The sequence below is a fragment of the Clupea harengus genome, chromosome 26 (assembly GCF_900700415.2).
Source record: "Clupea harengus chromosome 26, Ch_v2.0.2, whole genome shotgun sequence".
Classification (NCBI taxonomy): Eukaryota; Metazoa; Chordata; class Actinopteri; order Clupeiformes; family Clupeidae; genus Clupea; species Clupea harengus.
The window spans coordinates 7,170,256-7,192,979 of NC_045177.1; the positions used below are offsets into that span (position 1 = coordinate 7,170,256).

Here is a 22,724-nt window from a genome sequence, read left to right on the forward strand (position 1 = left end):
CTCTGACATGCAGGCACAAAGTTCAGCATTACCAATTTTGTACTTATTTTCCAGGTTGTTTACATCTCCACAGCCATTTCCCTAGAGGGCATGGGTTATTTGGTACTGGTCCACGTGGTCCGTTAGGCTATGTCTCATTCTCTTCTCATGCCATGGTCTGTTAGGTTATGTCTCATTCTCTTCTCATGCATGGTCTGAGATACTTGAGATAACAGACACCTGGGAAACACAGGGGTATTCAAAGTTGATCAACTCGTGAATTCAACTTTAATGCATCTTCCTAAAAAGTGAAAGGACGACACACCGCTTCGTTTCATTAATACGTTTTATTTCTCAGCCTCTCTGGTCTGTATTTGGGCTTGTTGTTCTTGCAGTGGAGCATGTCAGTATTTAAATGCAACAAAAGCCCCTGCTGGTATGAGTGACAGACAGACTACCGACACATGTAGGATATCACAGTCCAGAGGGGAGAATCAGTCTGGTGGAGTGAGAGACAGACAGACTACAGACACACAAGCATGTTTGCCCGTGACACATGAGAACTAAACAAAAGGAATCAGACAAAACAACAACAACAACAACAACATGTAACCCCTCACTCCTCTATAAATACAGTAAAATAAGGGCACTCCCTCAGGAAACCTCATCACCATCTACTTCTCTCTTAAGGCCAAAACACACCGGCAGTTAATGACAGACAAGAGTTACGAAGTAAAAACTGCAGTGTAGTATATAAATTAAAAACACAACAAAAGGCAGTGTAATATATAAATTAAAGACAATATTGCAGAAACTGTACTAAAGGGTTTTCCCACACATGACATAATGCATACATTAATAAACATATCTACACTTAAACATGATCAAATTCATCAAAAGCTTCCATGGGCAGCCGTTGTAGGGTCTCTTTTTTCCCTGATAATGCAGATTTTTACACAACGTTGCAAATCCTTCAAGGAAACTCGGGCGTCACTCATTTCCTATTCTGTCTGCAAACAGACAGGGTATTTTGTAACATCCAGATCTGAACTGACAGTGTTTGGGTGACTAGGGTTTCTAGAGCTGACATTCTGATTCTCCAACACCACATGTTCAAATTAGTGCTGTCAATTGATTAAAAACAAACAAACAGTTTCTATTTGTAACTCGTTTTCTTAAGACTGAAGCTTGTACTAAAGGATATTTAAATGTCAAATCACTGACTTAATGTAGAATCAACACAAAGTAGGCTACGCATATTTAAATTCAAATACTATTGTTTCATAGCGTCTTTTTAACTTTGAACACGTTCTCTTCTGTGAACTACAGATTTCCACTAAAACCATCAAGGCCATCAATTGACTGTCAGCTTGAAAGGCATATTTGTTATATGCGTAGAATGTAAACTGTGAAGGGACTTTTATTCTGAAACCGGGATTGAGATGAAGACGTGGATAAACAGAGAAGAGAGACGGACATTTGAGGAGGGAGATACTTTGGAGGGAACTAGTGACTAGGTCAGCCGTCGGTAGTTAGAACATGGTGTACAGCCCATTGGGTTAGTTGTAAAGCGAAGTGCTCAATTACCTTGCAGGCTTGTGAAGTCAACTAAACTCTGTCTCAGATATACATTGGACGCCGTTAGATATTTGTTTAGCATTACAATGCACTAACAAAAATAACAAAACCCACGCAGCTGCGTTCATTTTAAGCGTTCAAATGAATCGCAAAAATGAACACGTTCATTCTTATAGCACTAATACAAATACACGATCATATTACACCTTAAATGCGCAAAACCACTTCCGAAATCAGATTTTGTTGCTGATATGACAAAAGACTGACCACAGGGAAGCACTGCTCTACAGTAACGTGTAACCGGCGATGAGTAGACACAGTCCCGCACCGCACCACTGGGAGGCGGCCGCACTAGCAAGGAGGCTTAAACCCACTGTTGCCAACTCGTTTCTGGGTGTCTGGGATTGAGGTTTACTCACTGCACAGCACGTTACCAGCTGGCTGGCGTTCCACATGCTGGCACTGAAAAATCCCCATATTACGACTGCAACTCATTAGATGAAAACATGAACGTTAGGAAGAGATTTTAAAATAACTGGGTGTGTAAAAAAAAAAAAAAACACCATCATGATGCAATTGATACCATAATTTTCAATCTGTTCCTTAAACTAAATATGTGGCCCAAGCCTTGTGTTCCAACCGAGGTGAATAAGCATAGTATTAGAAGGTGCGCCTACAAGCAGGTAACAATAACTCCAGACTCACTTTTCATAAATATATACATTTTTCTTCCTATGTGGTTCTGATGGCTTTGCCAGCTACTCCTCTTAAACTCTGAGTAAAGTCTGTGACATACAATCACAAGGTAGTACAGCACTTTGGAAGATTACACACACCTCTGCTCGACTGCCTGATCATTTCAGGACGAGGTTAGGGTTCGTTTTTAGCTCTTTTGTATTTGAGACAATATTGTTCTCGTTTCTTTCCCCCCTCCCTCACACATTACACAAAGGCAACGTAAAAAATTAAAATAAAAAATCAAACTGTCTTACACTTAATGTGTGGCTGTGTTTTGGATGAAGAATAACATAAACAGACACAGGAGGAACGTTTTGGTTGGTTGTCCTCCATTTCTTTCCGACTAAGTCCACTTCTATTCAAGATGAAAGTTCCTGTCTCTTGAACACAGTCTCTCTTTTACTCTTCCAGTCATCTGCGTCATCCCTTCTGCAATGCTGAGGAGGCCTTCAGCTCAGCTCAGCTCTTCTCCTTGCGTGGGCTGCCCCCCCCCTTGGGTCCCTCACTCTTGTGACTCAGTCTCTTCAGCACCTTCATGGGCTTGAACTTCGCCCCCTTCTTCTTATGCTCGTCTCCATCTTTGTGGAAATCTGAGAAGGCAGAGGTGGGAGAGGTGTTGGCACAAGCACAAAAGGGCAGATCAGGAAGAGAAACAATCTCTATAGAGAGAACCGAACAGAGAACCAAATAAGAAATAATGTCCTCCTGGTTGGCTCACCTTTTTTCTTCAACATGGCTGCCAACAGCTTGTCCTCTTCCTCCTCCCTATGAAACAAAGGTCATGCAAAGGTCAAGCGGAGACAAACCTTCAACACCAATGACAATACGGCCCAAAGGTAAGACATGCCATTACAGCACTGGACATGCTAGCTCTGTAACACTACCAAAGACGTAGTGACAAACAAGGGAGTTGATGTGGGTGGGTGTGGAGGGATTGATTACCTCTGCCTGTCCTGATCCATGTTGTTAATGATCTGGTTCCTCTGCTCAATGATGGTGACTAGCTCTGCCATCAGCTCCTTCTCTCGGTTCTTGTCCTCTTCTGTCCACTCTTTTTCTGTGGAGAGGGGCAGGGGATAGAGTCAGGGTTCCCATCCATTTTCATCGACAAGATTTCAAAACATTTCCAGGATTTATTTTCAAGGACCCTTAATGACGTTCCAACATTGGGTCCATTACTCCACAGGTTGGGCCTAATTGTTGATTGAAAATGAAATAACCTTTTCTATTCCTTTTCTAATGGGTTAGTTAGGCTATGTCAAATCCAAGTGGAAACTGTATCACACTGCAGAACTCAATAAAATAATTGATTTCATTAGACCTACATACGCCAGTGATCCCCTAGGGATTTTAATCAGCAGCGGTGCCCCTGTGTGCATGAACATCATGAGCCTGTGATGCTGGACTCTCAGTACTTTTCTTCAATAGAATATGTTTTACTTTATTAGCAGTAGCCAATGCATGTCATGTTTATACATTATATTAATAATTGAACCTATATTTCATCTTCATTGCTTGTTAGAAATATGCTTTTATAAGTTTTTATTTTTTTCATATTTAGCTGAAAAGACAAGTATTGCACAATGTCATAGGTCTGCACTGACTGATGGTGCACGGCTACAAAAAAACCCTGCTGGGATGTGACCTGAACGTGATACTGAAAAGTCCATCGCTTTTGCATCAACCCAAACAGAGCTCTTCAAGTGGTTAATTCAGGACTGCAACACCTGGTAAATAAACTTGGCCAAATTTCGTACTAAACAAATAGCTGGATGAATGATCAGATGAGATGCTACCGCTAGGTCTGGGATTGACTTTTTAGGCACCAAAGTGCTTTCCATGACCGTGGGGACCCTGTAGAGCGGTCAGACTGATGGAATGGTAAAAAAGGTTTACCACACTCAGGGTTTCCGTTAGCCAGTAATAACGTTTTTTTTTTGCCTGGTAAAATTTATTTTAAAAACACAAAAAAAACTCAGAAACTTGCTGGAGAAAATGTCCAGTAATAATGCTCATGCAAAACGTAGCTATATATAAATACAGAATGACAAGTCACCCCCTACCAACCTACAACAAGTACAGCAGGTGGTTAATAGGCTGTTTTGCTAGTCAAAACAGAAATATCCTGTTCAGGAATAGCCTATGCATATATATATATATATATCAAAACAGCCTATTAACCACCTGCTGTACTTGTTGTAGGTTGGTAGGGGGTGACTTGTCATTCTTTCGTCAACCTAAGTGTTCATTATTTTTGCGTTTGTAAAATAGACTGTTATTGAAATGTGACCGGTAAGTTTAAAATTGCTACGGTAAAATACATGATTTCTGGACACCCTGACCACCCGCTGTCCTGTCTGTGTACGAGTCAATGTCAACATGCACACCTGGCTTGTTGAGGAGACAACGCAGTTCATACTCCACGTCCGCCTGTCTTTCCTCCAGATTCTGCTGTTTGGCCCTGAAAAGACACACACAAAGACACACACAAAGACACACACAAAGACACACACACACACACACACACACACACACTTAACAGATCTGCTACACTCAAAATTCACCCATTTCAAGGTACTCCAGTGAAGCATGATTAGTATCCCCCTGCTACCCACTCACGTGTAGACCAGCTCAGCCTCCCTGCGCACCAGCTGGTGTTTCTCATGGATCAACGTGAACCAGTCCACCAGCAGGTGCTCCTCATCCTCATCTGAAACCATTCAGAAATCAACATTATTCAAACTTAGTCCACCTAGAGAGTACATCTACAACTAGTCAATTGGACATCTGTGTACCGTATTTTCCGGACTATAAGCCGCTACTTTTTTCCCACGCTTTGAACCTCGCGGCTTAAACAACGATGCGGCTAATTTATGGATTATGATACCTGTGACTGTATACGGTGGCTTTGTGTTTACGGTGGCTTTGTGGAGCTAGGATGCTAGCATGGATGCAGCCGCATGGATGCTTAGCTCGACGCGATTTCTCAGTATCTCTCAATAACTTAACTAATGTCAAAATAACCACAGTCTACCAGCGTAGACAGAACACAACTCAAAACACTTTAGAAAATAAAATAAAAGTTTACAACAATACAAATCCAGTCTTCAAGTTCTTTAGCTCACTGGTTTCAAACTAGCGTCTGTCTTCAATCTAACGTTCTAGCTTCTGATTGACTCTTGCGACTGTGCGCTCTTAAAGCAACAGTGCACTTATCTAACTGGCAAAACTAACTATTGTATTAGTTTTGATATTCATTTTAGCCTGTGTAAAGTTAATTTGTTTCAATGTTGCGGTAGGCACCTGCGGCTTATAGACATGTGCGGCTTATTTATGTTAAAAATAATTATTTTTAAAAAATTCAGTGCGTGAGGCTTATATTCAGGTGCGCTCAATAGTCCGGAAATTACGGTATGTACAATATAATACAAATAATATATCAGGTTTTGGCGGCATTTGTTCACATACAGCTCATATCTTTTTAGTTTTTTAGAGTAAAATACACGGACATTCATACATATACTGACATCAAAGGCACATTGTTCATATAATGTATAACTTACAATTTGCTCTAAATATAACCTTCAACAGGAAAAAACAACTGGGTATGGATTGCATCCTCTCACACCAAGCTTCCTGTAGTGCCCCTCAGGCACCCAGCCTCCTCCTCCGTCTCATTCCTGTTCTACCTCTCATCCCACTCTTGTCTTTCTCTATTTGCTCATCTATTTCTCTACTGGTCTCACTCATCTCTCTCTCTTGTCTCTCTCTACTGGTCTCACTCATCTCTCTCTACTGGCCTCACTCATCTCTCCCTCTCTCTCTCTCTCTACTGGCCTCACTCATCTCTCTCTCTCCCTCTCTCTTGTCTCTCTCTACTGGCCTCGCTCATCTCTCTCTCTCTTGTCTCTCTCTACTGGCCTCACTCATCTCTCTCTCTCTTGTCTCTCTCTACTGGTCTCACTCATCTCTCTCTCTCTCTTGTCTCTCTCTACGGGTCTCACTCATCTCTCTCTCTCTCTCTCTTGTCTCTCTCTACTGGCCTCACTCATCTCTCTCTCTGACCAGGTCACTCTCTCTTACTCCATGATAAGACCTACTGGTTTCCTCTGCCTGCAACCAAACCACAATCACAACAGAGAAAATTGCCATAAATGACATACATCGTTAAAACTTCTCTTCTGTTGTTTTCTCCAAATTCTTTCATGCGACAGACCATTCTTTTTCAAGTCTATCCACGGTGTCTTTCTGCTTAATGTCCATTTATAGTCCTTTTGGTTTTTAGTGTAAAGCTGTGACTGTTTTGTGTACGACCTGTTGCTGCTCCTCATTCTCTCTCTCTCACACACACACACACACACACACACACACACACACACACACACACACACACACACACACACACACACACACACACACACACACACACACACACACAATCTCACTGTCACTCACACACTCTTAAGGCCAACGTCCACTGTCTCACACACACACTCTTAAGGCCAACGTCCACTGTCTGTCACACACACACTCTTAAGGCCAACGTCCACTGTCTGTCACACACACACTCTTAAGGCCAACGTCCACTGACGGTACGAATACATGCATTTAATTGACATCAAGGCAATTTCTATGGACCCGACGCTGAAGAGATAGAACCGTGTTCTAAACACTGAAGTTGACGGGCGTCAGACAGTGCCAGTGGGCGTTGGCCTTTACGCTTGCTTACATTCACTCCTCCACTCTCACCATCCATCCATCCATCCCTCCACCCTCCCTCCCTCGCTCACTCTCACCATTGCCACAGTCCCGCAGTCTCTTCTCCAGCTCCACGCCTCTCTGCTCCAGCTCGTCCAGCTGTCTCTCCAGCTCGCCCATCTCCCCATGAATGTCCTCCACTGGGATGTACTGGTCTGACTGCACCTGAACACACCCACATCACACCCCATCACATCACATCACATCACACCATCATCACACCATCATCACACCATCATCACACCATCATCACATCATCATCATCATCACATCCCATCACACCACATCACACCATCATCACATCCCATCACATCACATCACACCACATCACACCACATCAGCCGTTTGACTCAGTTTTTCAACCGTTTCATTTTCATACAATCAAAAAAAATCCTATCAGAAGTTTTTAGTTACAGTCCTGCTCATTTGTTGATATTTCTTATGCAGGATTATATAGGTATAACCACAAAAGCATACAATGTGCATTCAATACATCATACTAAATACATCTAGTGTCTTTTGAAATGTTATCACACAACCATGCTACCTCATAGGCCTGCAATTCACACCATGTTACATTATCCTTCAAAGAACCCTAGGACACTGATCCCTCCTGGTTTCTGACCTTGCGTTTGATGAGGGGGAAGCCGTGCCCAGGAGCTGGGGGCCTGGCAGGGCGAGGGCCCTTTGGGGGCCTGTTGGTGGGGGAGGAATGGGAGGGGGAGGCCTTCCGGTTGAAGGGGTTCTCCTTACAGGTGCGCTGGATGAACAGAAGAGAGGGAGGGAGTGAGCAACAGCAAGAACTTCTACAGGAAGTACACTTCAACTTCATACCCCATGGCCATCATTTACGGGCTAATAGACAACCGCCTCCAACATTAAACAAGCTTAAAATCATGATATTACACATCATATTACACATCATATATTATATGACATGCTATTAATGCATCTACAAAAATGCATACTAATGAATCTTATGATCCTATGACTATGCTGAATTGATTCAGAAAGCTTGCGAGTAGACTCTGATCCCCCTCACCTTGGGCGTGGCCGCTGGAGAGGCCCCAGCAGATAGAGTACTGGGTGCAGTGGGGGGCCGAGGGGGTGGGGGCCGAGGTGCCTTGGCCCCTGCACTCCGATTGGTCTGCGGCGTGGCCGGGGCTGAGCTGGTATTGGTGGGGGACGCGGGCGTGGGGGGCGGGGAGGGGCTCGGCGAGAGGTGCTGCTGCGAGTCCGAGGGGGGCGGAGAGGGGCCGCTGATGGAGGGCTCAGAGACGCTCTTGGTGAAGGGGTGCTCCTGCGGCGGCTCGGAGGGCGGTGGTTTGGAGGGGACGTGGTCAGATGAGGACGAGCAGAGGCTCTCTGTGCTCAGGGCTGGGGAGGGAGAGGCAGAGGAGGGCTGAGACAAGGGGGTAGCTGAGAAGGGGGGGTTAGAAGAAGGGAAGCAGGTGAAAGGATAGGAACCATTTTTTTTTTACGTTCAACAAAAAGAGGAAAAGAAAAACGCAGGATGTGAAGGAAGGTTGGAAAAAAAGAACAGCAAGATGGAGAGACAAGCGGGAGAAAAACAATTAGGTGAATACAGAGCAATGGAGTGATCCACATAATGGTTATGAAGCTCCACTACATCTAGTAACTGGTAACTGACTAGTAATTAACTAGAGCAAAAACTCCCTATGCCTTTAGGACAAAGCATCCGAGCCTAGTATGGCCGACTGCTTTCAGCTCTGGGACTGCAGCCAGTGTGTGCAACTGACCTGTTGGGGAGGGCCGTGGTGGTCGGGGGGCTGGCCGCTTCTTCCTGCCACTTCCTGGACTGACTGAGGGGGTGGGGCTAGGTCTGCGTGGAGGTGTGTCTGTGCCGGAGCCCTCTGTTGCCTGGGTGATGCTGTACCAGGGATGGTTGGTCACAACAGAGGGCGGAGCCAAGCTCTCTGCCTGCTCCTCTGCCAACTCCTCTTCTTCATCCTCATCGTCGTCAAAGGGGTTGGTGGACTGTGGGGGCGTGGCGGGCCTAGAACCCTCGTCTTTGAGGGAAGGAACGGTGCCGGCGGGCTGAGATACACCGAGACCAGGACGAGGGGGAGGGGGCGGCTTCCTCTTGGGCTCTGACTGGACGAGGGCCAGCCAGGGCGGGTCTTTGGGTTTGGGAGTGACACTGGATTGGCTGAAGCTGGTATGGGTGAGACAAATGGGCAGCAGACATGACCAGATGTATGAGGCCACGAGAACAAACATACAGAGGCAATCAGACGTACATCGGGACGGGTGAACGAGGTGAGTGGGGCCCACGGTATGCTGGGAGGCAGCCTTTCTTACCTTCCAGGGGAGTGTGATCGCTCACGGGGGACAGGGACTGATCGCCTGCGATCGCCTGGATCCCCTGGGAGAGAAAGCAAAGCAGGTCATGACCACCGACTAACATCCAGACCTTTAACCAAGTAGAACTATCTAAACACCCAAGACAATACAGACATTGGACAATGTCCAAAGGGTGATGATGATGCTGATTGCCTGCTTGTCAGTTACACAACCAGTAGAGTTACCAGAGGAAGGGCAAGGATATAATAAAGGTAAGATAACATATTTAGAGACAAGATGCTCTATATTCTCTGATTATAGTTGACAGTTCAGACCAAATTCTACTGCAGCTAACAGGTTAGGATCGTTATGGCCATAGCAAAAGCATTTGACAACACATCAAACCAGTGCCGTGTGTAGTATTTAATGCAAATCAGTGCTGTGTGTAGGATTTAATGTAAATCATTGCTGTGTGTGGGACTTAATGTAAATGCCTGCCAGTTGTGTCTGGCAGGCCCATCCTAAAGAAATACATCTGAGTCTGCCAAATTACTTTCTTCACCTTGTCATAGGTCAGTTGAGCACATTATCACAATAATGAGCTAAATACTTATGACAAAACAATATGACTGGCTGAGAATTTGATCACCATATTCTTCATTTCACTTTATATTCCACTTACACTGCACTTCACCCAACTTGTCAACATTCACCCAACATCTGGACCTAGCTGCAGAATCTGTGTGATAAAATAACAATAATCCCGCTAACCGTTTACTGCTGGACTGTTTGTCACCCGAGGCTGGATGTTCCTCGGGGCTGGGCGCGGAGGGGGGGTGAGTTCAGCCGCCCGTCGTGGGGTGGGTACAGGCTTGCTCTCGGGGACGCCTCGGTCGAGGGGAGTAGGGGGAAGGTCACCGTTTAATGCATTTCCTGCTGGCTTCGGCGTATCTTCCTCCTGTCCCCTCTTCTCCTCCTCTTCCTCCTCCTCGTTGTCAGTCTCGTCGAAGGGATTGGGAGGAGTGGAGGGCTGCGGCGTGGCCTCCTCCTTTGCACTGTGGTGCGTTTCTCCTCCCTCAGCATCCTTTTCTTTCTCTGTCTCCATAGAGTCTGATTTGCTGGCTGAGACTGGGAGGGGTGTGGCCTGAGGACTAGCAACACTCTCAGTGGGCGCTGGTCTCTCCAAGCTCCTCCCACTGGGAGGAGTTTCAGGTATTTTTGGATAAAACCTTGAAGGAATTCCTGGCTTTTTACTAAGATCCGGTCTGCCATTCTGATTGGCTGAGGAGGACCGGGAGAAGTGATGTGTGCAGACCAGGGAACCTGCATCACTTCCTGGTTTGTAAGATCCTGGGAGCAAGGTGCTGCTACACTCCTTGCATCTGAAAATATAATCAGTTGATAATGTGGTAAGCAGTTCATCTCAAAAAATCTCTTTTGGAGCTCTGAAAAATGGTAATTAACTTAATTAAAATTCATATTAGATTTCATTAGATCATCTAATGTGAACAATATGAAATTTGAACAATGACATGAGTTTTGTTCATTTTTGTTAAGTTTTTTGTTCAGTTTTGTTTGTCTTTTACATATATTAACTGTCTAAAACAAACTGATTTGACTCAGAAATAAACCGGTAAACACATACATTTAAAACACGGCAGATCAGTGCATGTCTGAGATGTTTGAAACAAGCTGAGCATTCACCTGAAACAGTTGCGGTGGTAGAGTTTGCCGTCGACCAGGAACCTCTGCACCAGGTGCACGTGCTTCCCACAGGCGGCGCAGGTGCTGCTCAGAGTGCTGCGTCTGGGGGAGCCGGTGGCGCCCGTCTGCGCAGACGCAACCAGGAGACCAGACAGGAGGAGGGAGGCGGAGTAGGAGGTGGAGGAGGAGGAGGTGGGTTGTTTTATGGAAGGGAGGGCGGGGAGATCAAATGGAGAGTCAGGATCAAAAAACCGGAACCGATTGGTAATGTCATATCATGTTTATTTGTTTGGAACTCTTTTTTGTTGTTGTTGTTGTTTGTTATTTGTTACCGCCAGTGACAGGGCATTTGAAAAGCAAGCCTGTTGCCTCTTGTGTTTGTGTTGATTCAATACAATGTCATTGGCTTGGTGAGAAGTATCACTACTGAAATGACATCCGTCAGAAATTAGCTGGGTTAGCTGCAGCTGCACTGTGTGCTCATTCGGTAGAGTTAGTAGCACGATTCCAAAACTAAAAAGCACACAAGACTAAAAGCATAACACTATAAAAATTAAGGTTAGTGTGGCAGAAAGAAGTTAAAGTGTGGAGGTAAAGAGTTAAAAAAAAATATGAACTGACCTAACTGATTTGACACCCCCCTACAGCACACCCCCATTCCTACTGTCTAGGTACAGGATCACAGAGAGGCGGGGAAATCAGAGACGAGGAAGATGAAGAAGAGGAAGAGTAGGAAGAGGAAGAGGAGGAGGGAGAGGAGCGGATCTTCTGCTGAGGAGAGGATAAGCCGTAGGATAGGAGAGATGGGGGAAGGGGGGGGGGGGAGTGCATGCGGAACAGAAGACGGAAGAGACAGAGAGAGATAGAGAGAATGAGGAAGACTCTCTTTACAGACTTGAAAGTGTGACAGGAATTATCACCAGAGCATTCACGTCACGCCACGTCACACAGACATGGCCACCACATGCAATTTAGTCGTTGCTCTCCCTCCCCAGAGGTCGGACGCACGTGATGGCCGACATGTGAGGCTGAGCAGTGCTGCTCCCTTTCAAGCGCAACCAGTGCCAGGAACGTCGAGAAATTTGAGTGTGGCAGAGGGCACCCTCGAATCAGTCAAATGTCACCCAATGCAAAATACCCACTGAAACTGGCTTCTGCGTTGGTTTCCTTCCTTCAAAAAATCGATGTAACCACATATGCAGCAGACAGTAAAATACCTCATATAATCCTTGGCTTATAACTAAAAGCAGATGGGTTTTTCATAGTCAGTGCTGACCACTAGGGCTACACATCATGAGGGAGTACATGCCAGTTTGGATAATTCATACTTAAAAACTAAGACCGTTTATTTCTCGGGGTAGTGGAATGTTTTCCAGGCAAGCGGGCCCCGATCAACAGTGTTTCCCCATGCTGAATGGCAGCCCACACGTGTTATTTCAGTTTGTGTCGAGAAATTGAGGGCATGCTTTGAAACCATGCAAGCAGACAGTTAGTGAGGTCAAACGAGGTCTGACTGCAAGTGGCTGCATGTAACAACACCGTCTGCAAGCGGCGTTACGAGACTGAAGTTCTGCTTACCTCAGGCTCTACCACTCTGTCTTCGAGAGGGGCGACCAGTCTCTTCAGAGCTGGTTCTATTTGGCCAGTACCACTGGGTCTCTTCTGGGAGGGGGGATTGGCTGGGAACATAATCAAGGATGGCCATGATTTCTCAAGAGCCTTTACACTAAATAAGGTCTGAGAAGGTGGTCTGACAAGGTGGTCTGACAAGGTGATTGAAAAAGCACACAAGGTTTGAAGCATGTACTGTGACAGTGGCGAATAGTTTAGCTATTCTTTGTGTGGTTTTTTGTTGCACTCACCATGAGACTTGTTAGTGAAGAAGTTGTAATACTGAGAGACGTATGTGATGATGCTTAACCGGTCAGGCACTTTCATGGACACCATGTCCTCCGGGTCCAGCAAAGCAGGAATACCAAGCTCCAACTCTGCCACCTCAAATGCCTGAGGAGACAAACGGGATTGGGATTAAATACAGACATGACCAGTAGACAATGTTCTCATTCCTACAAGAGGGCTGAGTCATCATGGTTGTGATCTGGGTTATTTCCGAAAAGGACAAACATCATTAGGTGTCGGACAGAGATGGCAGATCAGCAATCGGAGGTCCTGCCCTGTATTATAAAGAGCCAATCAGATTCTCAGAAAAGACATAACTGATGTTTTGCTACCCCTGAACGTTCTGTTTATTTCCACCGTGACTATAGCAATAGCCACGCAGCGCATGCACAGTAAGCAAATCAACCCCCCCAAAAGTATTTTTTACTGGAACATAGTTTATGCTGTTTATGCCAGATGTAAAGGACAATTCCAGGTATGCACTTTAAGAGTTTGTTTGAACATTCCATGTGGAGTCTCTCCAGACAGACTTCTCGCCTGTCTAAAAGCGTTGCCAAGATGGCTGCCGGATGGTGAGACTTGTTTATAAGGACTTTGACTGGGGTTGAGCCGCCCCTTTCCCACAGATGACTCACACATTTCAGAGACCCACTTAGTACAGATTATATGTTTATTATGAATCATTTTAGATCACCTCAAATAGCAACTTTAATGGGATGACTTATGTTCACTGTCTGTTAGGATAATATCATGCTAGTACAAGCAGCTGGAGTCTTTGGTGTCTTTCACTGGTAAATCAGTCCCTCCAGGATTTTTTTCCCCCTCGATTAAAATTACAGATTTTGTGGCAGTGATTTCTAAAAATGTGTGAGAAATTTTGCGAAATTTAGTTTCTCTTTAAACCCCACTTAAACTCTGAATATACTAGAAAACAAATTAATGAACGATAAAAAAATCACAGATATTTTCATATTTTTGTGGACTATGGACTTCTGTGGAGAAAAGACTGGATAAGAGTGAGGATCAGTGCAGTGAATACCACTGTTGCCTAACAAAAGTCAACCTGGGTTAATTTCCTATTCAATCTACGTTGCTTCAGACAAAAACATCTGCTGAATACTTTACTTTTACCTTTAATCAGTTGATGTTGTCACAAAGTTACAAGTCAGTAGTCACATGGGCGCCACCGTCAGGAGGCCATTGGGCCCTGTGATGTCAATGCCACGGTCGCCAAGCGGATGTCTAATACCAAGCTAACTTCACCGCGGTTGTCAATCAGTCCCACACCGGACACCAAACCAGTGAGATATTAAGCAGTGGCAGTGGTATAGCAGAGACAGACTGTACATAACCTTATCATCAGGAGACCAGAGAGGTACAAGTTAACATCAAGGCTTATTTTCTGCAATAAATAAGAAACTAGTAAGTATGCAGCTTTCACAATTTTATTTTGTAATTAGTTGATTTTGCATTGAATCTGCAAATTACAGCATCTCAAAAAAAAAAAACTGGTCGCGGATCACTTAAGCACTAAGCTGTGGCCTTGATATGCACACTCATGTGATGACTGTCTCACTATTGTTCTCTCTGGCTGAAAATGGAGAGCAAGAGAAAGGGAGGAAACTACACCGAACAGAGACAAATACAAGTTGGCCTTTGTACTCCTGTATGCGTGTGTGTGTATGTGTCATCATAATACTCCATTTCAACCCATCACTGCTTGACTTAGGCTAATGTGGTGGAGAGACAGCAATCTCTCCAATGAAAGTGTCTCGGAGAGCAATGGCAGTTTGACGGACGGAAGTCTGCACTCGTTTGACTGTGATGGAAATGAATGGGAGTGCAGTCCAAACTGAGCACATCTGGGGTGATTAGTCAAGACAAACAGCACTACACTACACACTTGTTCTATGAGCAACACGCTCAGGAAAAATACAGAACAGGAAGTAATAGAAACAACAAAACGTATTATGTAACAACATAGATCTACATACAGCCTATACACATGTGTGAGTATAGCCACCGCCATCTACAGCAGAACTTCTGCAAATCTTATAGCATATCAATGCTGAATCCTATCGCAGATCATGGCACTGGCTAACACTAGGCTAACACTGTAGCTAAAACATTCTGACATAGTAGACTCTCTATCCAATTCCACAAACATCTAGAAACAGCTGATAACTGGTGGAATGATGGCAGGTTTTACAGACATAGAGCAGAGATAATGATGTAGGCCTAAAAGTTTCAATGGAATGAAGTCAGGGCAGTTTTCTGTCAAGTCTGAACCGCAGTTTTAACATGTAAAAGGCACCTTCCAGTTTCCCTTAATTGTCTGAGAGTAAAAGGGAAGTTGTACATTGTAATAGAACATAACAAAAAAGTTCTCTCTCCCTTGATCCAATTGCTGATGGATGTGGAAACATTGGTCCTGACCACCACTACTCCTCATCTACGCATATGGACAGCCAAACTCTACCCACTCACTCTGTCTTTTCTTTCTCTCCTAGTCTAGACTATCTTCGCTATGGGACGCTGCTGTAGTCTCTTCACCCGATCTACATGTAGAAACCCTCGGCCCACTGCACCCATCGCCACCGTACTGCCGTACACTTACTCTACCCCATACTCTATGCTAGCATTTATATTATTATATTATTGCCACCACCGACATGTTTTTCTGTTCCTACTCTCCATACCCCTGTAACAGTAACCCTATGAGCACAGTGTATACCCAGTAAGCTGTTTTTGTATGCATCATGTATACCACCTGATGTCTGTATTTATATTATGTACATCTACCAAATGCATGATGTGTACAACACTTGTTGTTTCCCTTTCCCGACCTCATGCAGATGGGTCCCCCCCTATGTGCCGTGGTTCTGCTTAAGGTTCCTTCCTGACTAACAGGGAGTTTTTCCTTGCCCCTGTTGCCATTGTGCTTGCACTAAGGGGGTCCAGGCTCTGGGCTCTGTTAAGCGTCTTGAGACAATTTTATTGTTCTGGCGCTATATAAATAAAATTGAATTGAATACAATTATTAACCCCTTCAAAGTTTAGTTATGCAGCACGAGTTATGATTCACTAACAGAGAAATTATGATTATTTTTTTTACATCCTCAATGTCCACTTGAAAATATCCTCTTTCATTTTTCACGATTTTTTCCTCATTTAATCTCAAATCCTTGTGATGTTAGGCTACAAGCAAATCTGTACAATTTCTCTAAAATAGTTTCAAGCCAAAGCTTAAGTTATTCCCTTCACCATTCTCTGAAACTAAACTACCTTCCTATGACCAACTACTGAGAAATTAAAAACTAAGTCACATAGGCCACGCTGAACACAGAGATTTACAAACAGGAAAATGGAAATAGATCATTCTAACGGAATCTGTTCCACCACACCTCAAAACCTTACTTCTTTCTTCTCCAGCTCCCACTAAACTTAGACCTATTTCAGATAGCGAGAGATAGTATATAAGTCTAGAGTATACAACTCAAGCTAAACACACACATTCACACTCACAGGCTGCATGTCATGCAAGAGCATCTACTGATAGTATGTGACATGCCACACCTGATGACTAACTGCTCTTGCTTCATGTTCTCTGACACTCTGACACTCAGACACACACACACACACACACACACACACACACACACACACACACACTTCAAAACACGAGGTGGTGAAACTGGGACGCAGACCTTACGGGGAGTCTCTAATGACGGTGTTAAAAACTTGAGGTCACTAATAACGGGCTCACACCCAATTTTACACGGTGTCATCAGCTAGACATGACACGGCAGAAACACCAACAGCACAGAGAGCGTATGACTCACCAGACGGTTGTTCTCGTAGACATTTTCTCTGGAGAGGGAGTCAAAGTCACTAGAGGGAGAGAGCAAACAGAAATGAGGGAGACAGGAATACATCAAGGCTTCACGTCAACATTTGCACTAGATTAGATGTATGTGCTGGTCCACATTATAATTGTACTCTGACATGCATCAGGACTGAATTTGCCCTTCAAAAATCTAAAGGATTCAAAAGAAACATCTAGCAGGGAACATCACATATTAAGCTAAGCCAACCCCCCCCCCCCATCAAACAGAGCTTCAATTCAGAAATTCACAGAGGCACATTTAATAATCAATGGTTCAATATATTTTGATGTAGTGAATATCAGACCAACACTAGTCTGCTTTATTGTTACGTGGGGAGCCGTATTGTGCACATTTGTGCGTTTGTTCCCCCTACCGCTCTCTCTGTTCCCCTCTACAGGTGACCTGGTGTCTAATTGGGCCGCGTTTGTGGGTTGGCCTTCGGCTATAAAAGACGGCCATTTCATTCCATCGCTCTCACTGGCTCTCTGGCTCACCCTTTCATTCCAGCCACACCCCGTCTCCACTTCCGGTCGGACTCTGCTTTGGGCCTGCTGCACGGTGCTCCGCTGGCGCCCTGCTTTAGTCATTGTTTGTTGCTATCGTTAGTTTGACGCGATCTACCCGGTTGTGTTTAGCGTAAAGTTAATATTTTACTTTATGTTTACTATAGAACTGGTGGTGTCAGGTGGTGGGTTTTTGGCACGCTTTAAGCTTAGTTTAAGTTCAGAGTAGGAAGATTCCCGAAAGACTCACCACACTCCCTTGTCCTTTTGTTTGAACGGGAGTTTAGATTCCCCTTTTGATTTCTAAGCAGACTGTGTGAGGGTTTGTTTTCTGTTTTGTTATTCCTTATTTTCACCGCCACCATGTTCTTCCGTTAACTCTTGATTTATCAATAAATATATCACATTTCACCGTCACCATTTCTCTTGGCTTCTTTATGTTATGTTTGCCATTTCTTTAAGTCGATGGTATTCATTCTTTCAACTAAATTCTACAGCATGATCCCACATATAATGGGCAAGCGATAGTATTATCATACTATTTGAAGCTGGCATACTACAAGATTTGCAAAAGCTGTTTATTCATGAAGGGTCATTTACCATTAACCATTAACCATTAGCCAAAGACCACATAAACAGCTGCACGGCCCGCCCCTGCAGCTGTCTCAGAGCTGAACATAAAAGATGCAACTTTCTCTGACCACGCCTGTCCTCTCCACAGCCCAAGATGGAAATCTTACAGTCACCCTTCACACAAATACAGTCATTCATTCATTCACACGGCAACAAGGCGGCGGCAGCACAATAATACCCAGCAAGAGGTTCCGTAACGGGGGGGAAATCTGACCCACGGTAAAGGAGCTCTCGCATGCTGCTGTGTAGGCCCACAGAAGCTTCCACTGGCTTCTGTGCGGAACAAAGCGCCCTCTGTTAGCAACGGCTAATCTAACTCCCGTGTCCATAAACGCACTGAGCCAAACCCGGCTGAACTCGGCCAGGTTACACGGCCAGCCTGCAAAAAAAACACCTTTCTGCACTAAAGTTGGGGAAACCTGCCACCATCACCATTCAACAACATGTAAACCTCCTACTCTTCCTCCTACCCTTCATCCTTGGCGAGTGGTTGTGACTGTCGCACTGCTGAAGGACAGGAGATTAGCAGACAACAGCGTAAGAGCATTAGAGTAAACACTGCGAGCGTGAAGTTGCAAGATCACAGAGTCAGACTGCAGTGCAGATACAGTGAAGAGTTTGAGGGCAGGCGTGTATGTGTATATATGTGTGTGTGTGTGTGTGTGTGTACATATATGTGTGTGTGTGTGTGTGTGTGTGTGTGTGTATATATGTGTGTGGGGTGTCATAAGAAGGTGGGGTGAAACTGGAACTATGACAGGCCCCAACAGGCCCCTGGCTTCACGTGTCAGCTGTTCTCTGTGCTCAGCGCTGCCAGCCCCGTCCAGCAGCAGCAGCAGCAGCAGCAGCAGCAGCAGCCACATGATTTAAAGCTGAGCAGGCTGGCGCCATGACACAGTGTGTTTGGGGAGAGATGGTGTGCGGTTGACGGTGCCACAGCTCAGCAAATACCACTAGTTGTATTGAGGTTAATCGTTCTTTTTTTTTTATAAATTGTGGCTACACGCATCATCAGCAGTAAAGGATTGTGCTGGCAAGGGAAAAAGAGTGAAAAATTAGAAACAGGGAGACAGCCTTCCAACTGATGAGACACACAACGCAGAGAAAACAGAAAGCTTAAAACGGAACAGAAAGGTTAAATAAGGAAACAGCGAGAGGCCTGAGTGAGAGAGAGTTTCAGTGCATGTGAAGTTGTTACCGCAACGGCAGAGAACACCATCCATCATACACAACTGTTATACATGGCAGGACATGATGCCACTTTTAAGAGGTGACCCAATTCCTGCACTCCACAATTATGGCTAACACTGACACAGACTCAATATTAAGAGAGTGCAAGCTACGCATCCTCTGTATGGTGGGATTGGTTATAACAGAAGCTGCAGAAAAGCTGACTACTGTAATGTTGTACATACTGAAGAGATTTAAAAAAAAAAAAAAGTCAACAGGGACAAGTTATCTGTCAGAAATCAATCCATTCCTGCCTATGAAAAGCATTAATTCTTGGTGACATGTCTCAAAGCACTACATTTGAGTACTAATGTTCTGTCGGACATGACGACGCTGGCTGCCGGGTGCAGTGCACTGTGTGGTGCAGGCTTAAATAGGGCAAGGAGCCAAATGTAAAGTGACAGGCTGAGGCCCTGACTGTGGATTACCCTGACGAACTGTCGATCTAGATCAGTCTTAGGGGACAAGGCCTACGCATGTCTCCCTTTCACGTATAATGATGCTGTTTAACTCCTGCCTCGATGGCCTCACTTGCATCTATCTCTCTCTTACTCTCTCTTGCGGGTGTGAGGAAGTACAGAGGTCTACAACAGAACGAAATGCAAAGGCTATTTGTGGACCCTCTCCCCTCATACACCACTCTGGTACAGTAGAGTTGATCATACACTTTGGATTCTATAAAAATAAAAAATGTTCAATCACACGTTCAATCAAATATATTGACTGAAGACCCAAAAAACAGCAGTGAACTGCCTGGCAGAAATCCTCTCTCGTCACATCGGTTTGTCTGCTGTCCAATCTTGGCTGTACTGTACTGTTGATACAGCAACTCTGTGCCCTTGCGGTACATGGCTGCCTCACTGCCGCAGTCTGGGATGGGTCTAGTTGAGTACACAGGGCGCTGGCGGTGTTGTTACAGTAGGGATGTGGACATCACAGAAGATTATACACGGTACGTTGAGCTTTCCCGCCTTACCATTAGGAACGAGCGTTCGGTAAACTTGTTCAGGGCTAACAAGGCTCTGGGGAATGGACTCCTGTTCGGCTATCAAGGTTGGCAAACTAGTTGGGTCGCCTAAATGACAAGCACACGGTCTTCTATTTAAGCTCATTTGGAACTTATAAATAAGCGCAGCAGGGCAAGACAACCCAGGGCAAGACAACCCAAGACAGCACAACGGTTTTCCAGACAATGCTTGCGCCAAGATCTCCAAATAGAGTGGCTTATCCGGCTACGTGGTGTCAAGTTTAAGTCAACTCTCGCATCCTAAAGTTTACAGTGAACCAGCCCAACCGGCAGGTCACACGATTTAGAGAGCTAATCCTGTAGACATCTTGAGAACAGCCTATGCTTTGCCAACAGGTTCCCCACACTAAATAAATAATTATCTTATCGCAATGTGTCTGTTCGCTGGCCATGTCAGGATTAACCTTAACTTTACGTAAGAGGGGATATTTGCGTACACATACATATAGGCCAAGACCTACATTGTATGAATTTCTGCCCCAAAACATTATTTATCAAGGTAACATGATTTCTATAGACAGATAAACAGAAGTCTAGCTGTTAATCAACTATGGTCTTGGGTGAGTCAAGCTAGATCATACATCTTTCAGATATTGGCACGCAGGCCATGTCCACACTGGCATTGATGCATGCAATTGCTTTGATTAGAATTGATTTTATACAGAGCACGTGCATACATCGTTCTTTTTACAGTCACTGTACCTAACATTGCACACTGAATTTGTTGTCTCCCCACCTGAATATCGACATGGGACAATGTGGTGTGATTCACATCTGTGTACAACGTCATTGCCTCACATAACATTGCCTAGATCACAGACAGGCTGGACATCGCAAGGTGTCACCACCCTGACAGCTTTGAGGATATGCTATAAATGTAATATTTTAAACACAATGTTGTTCACACTTACATCAAATCCGGTCTGTGTCTGTGAATGATGGCACAAAACGCCAGGCCATCTCTGAAGGACGTCGTCATATCCCTTATCTCCACATCGTTGTAACTCTCGCATTGTATCCTACACCACTCTTGAAGAGCTTTAAGCGACCCCATTATTAAAAATGCACATACAAATAAGAAAGAACGTCTCTTTGTCTAGCGGTGCCGCACGATCCCGATTCAGCAAGGGCAAAATCAAAGTTGGCGAGCCGTGTATTACACTAGTTACACAGAGCGTGGTGGTGAGCCAACACCCGATATCACTTCTAAGACTTCGCACAAGGTTGGGTAACTTGCTAATACACTAACGTTAGCCGGTCGACAAATGCAGGTCACCAAAACATGTTCGTTCATGTAATCTGAAGATGGTCATTCAGGCGACGTGAGAAACACCCACCCAAAAACATGATATGTATTCAAAAGAAAAAAAACAGCCCGTTCTTGCTGCCATCTAGCATCGACCATTTCTGGCTCAGGCTTGAAAAGACTCAGCTAGCAATGTCAGATTAACGTTGAGTTAACGTAGCGAAATGGCCAACCCAAGCAATTACCCATGGCTGCGTCAATTCAAACGTATGGCAAAAACTAATTTGAAAGTTTCAGACTGCAGAACGCAAAGCTCAGAACTTAATATGAGCGCAGTGTACGTAATGTTAAAACGACATGCAGTTGCCTTTGTTTTATAAATGCCTGCACTCGTCTGTGGACAACTTTGAGCCAAACTCGAGTTGCTATGGGCAAGGTAACATTAACGCCAATGTTTTAGCTTGCTAACGCTAGCAGTGTTAGCTCAACGAAAGCCTGGTTAAGGTTGACTTGGTTCCAAATACAGTTAGTCCAAATTCGCCAGTTTGTCATCCTTCAGAGAGTCTTAAGCAGAAGAAATCTTTGTCCCAATCCGTGGATACCTTCCCCTAGGTTCTGAAGAATAGTCATTGGGAACTAACGTTACAACGTCACTGCAGCCAAGTCAACGTGCCGCCTTGGCTGTCGTGCAATCATGACTGGCCGACTGAACTCAATGACAGACGATAGCGGCAGTAATCTCTTTGAACGCAGGGGATTATGTTGTGTGTGTTACTACCACTGTAGTGCATATAGACCGTTACTTTATGAAGCTAGACCCTAGACTCGTTCCTTAAATTCTCTGTAAACGGAGCAATTAAACCAAATGAATGATTGAATGGTCTAGTAACGTTCATTTGTTGTTGAGGACCATATAGGCCTGCTTACACTATACCGAAAAATATAAATGCTTTCAAACCAATGCATTAAAGCATGATAATGGCATAACGGATACAAATAAAGTTTTTTCAAATATACTGTGCAATTAATCTACAATTAAACATAAATATTGTTATCAATATGCCAGTGTGTCATGAAAATCTGATATATGCAAGAGGTGTATTTCAATTTTCAATGTGGGATACGGACAATTTTCTCTGGGAACAATTATCCTCTTGACGACATGTGTCTTTATCAACACAGAACATATCTAACATAACATTTTCTTTTCTATCATCTAAAGAAAGTTCATGAAACCA

General features: G+C 44.5%; 1 protein-coding gene across 2 annotated transcripts; it reads right to left on the bottom strand.

Moving 5' to 3' along the window:
• Positions 1-307: 307 nt before the first annotated feature.
• Positions 308-22,236, bottom strand: micall1a (MICAL-like 1a). 2 transcript variants are annotated; one of them, XM_031563980.2, is made up of 16 exons: positions 21,152-22,236; positions 16,803-16,851; positions 12,924-13,065; positions 12,640-12,740; positions 11,062-11,186; positions 10,129-10,739; positions 9,376-9,439; positions 8,814-9,229; positions 8,096-8,430; positions 7,679-7,813; positions 7,092-7,218; positions 4,915-5,005; positions 4,683-4,756; positions 3,238-3,352; positions 3,014-3,060; positions 308-2,885 (listed from the first exon to the last, which is right to left on the bottom strand). In XM_031563980.2, the coding sequence occupies exons 1-16, from the start codon at positions 21,292-21,294 to the stop codon at positions 2,755-2,757; spliced, it is 2,706 nt and encodes a 901-aa protein (XP_031419840.1). In that variant the 5' UTR covers positions 21,295-22,236; the 3' UTR covers positions 308-2,754. The 2 variants fall into 2 exon arrangements, with proteins under 2 accessions (XP_031419840.1, XP_031419839.1); XM_031563979.2 differs by having other exon boundaries at positions 8,096-8,472.
• Positions 22,237-22,724: the final 488 nt, after the last annotated feature.

Coding starts and splice junctions, on each gene's coding strand:
- micall1a (XM_031563979.2), bottom strand. CDS start 21,294: ATGGGGTCGCTTAAAGCTCTTCAAGAGTGGTGTAGGATACAATGCGAG. Junction 11,187..12,639: donor ACAGAGTGGTAGAGCCTGAG/GTAAGCAGAACT, acceptor GCGTCTGCGCAG/ACGGGCGCCACCGGCTCCCC. Junction 3,061..3,237: donor ATGGATCAGGACAGGCAGAG/GTAATCAATCCC, acceptor TTTGTTTCATAG/GGAGGAGGAAGAGGACAAGC.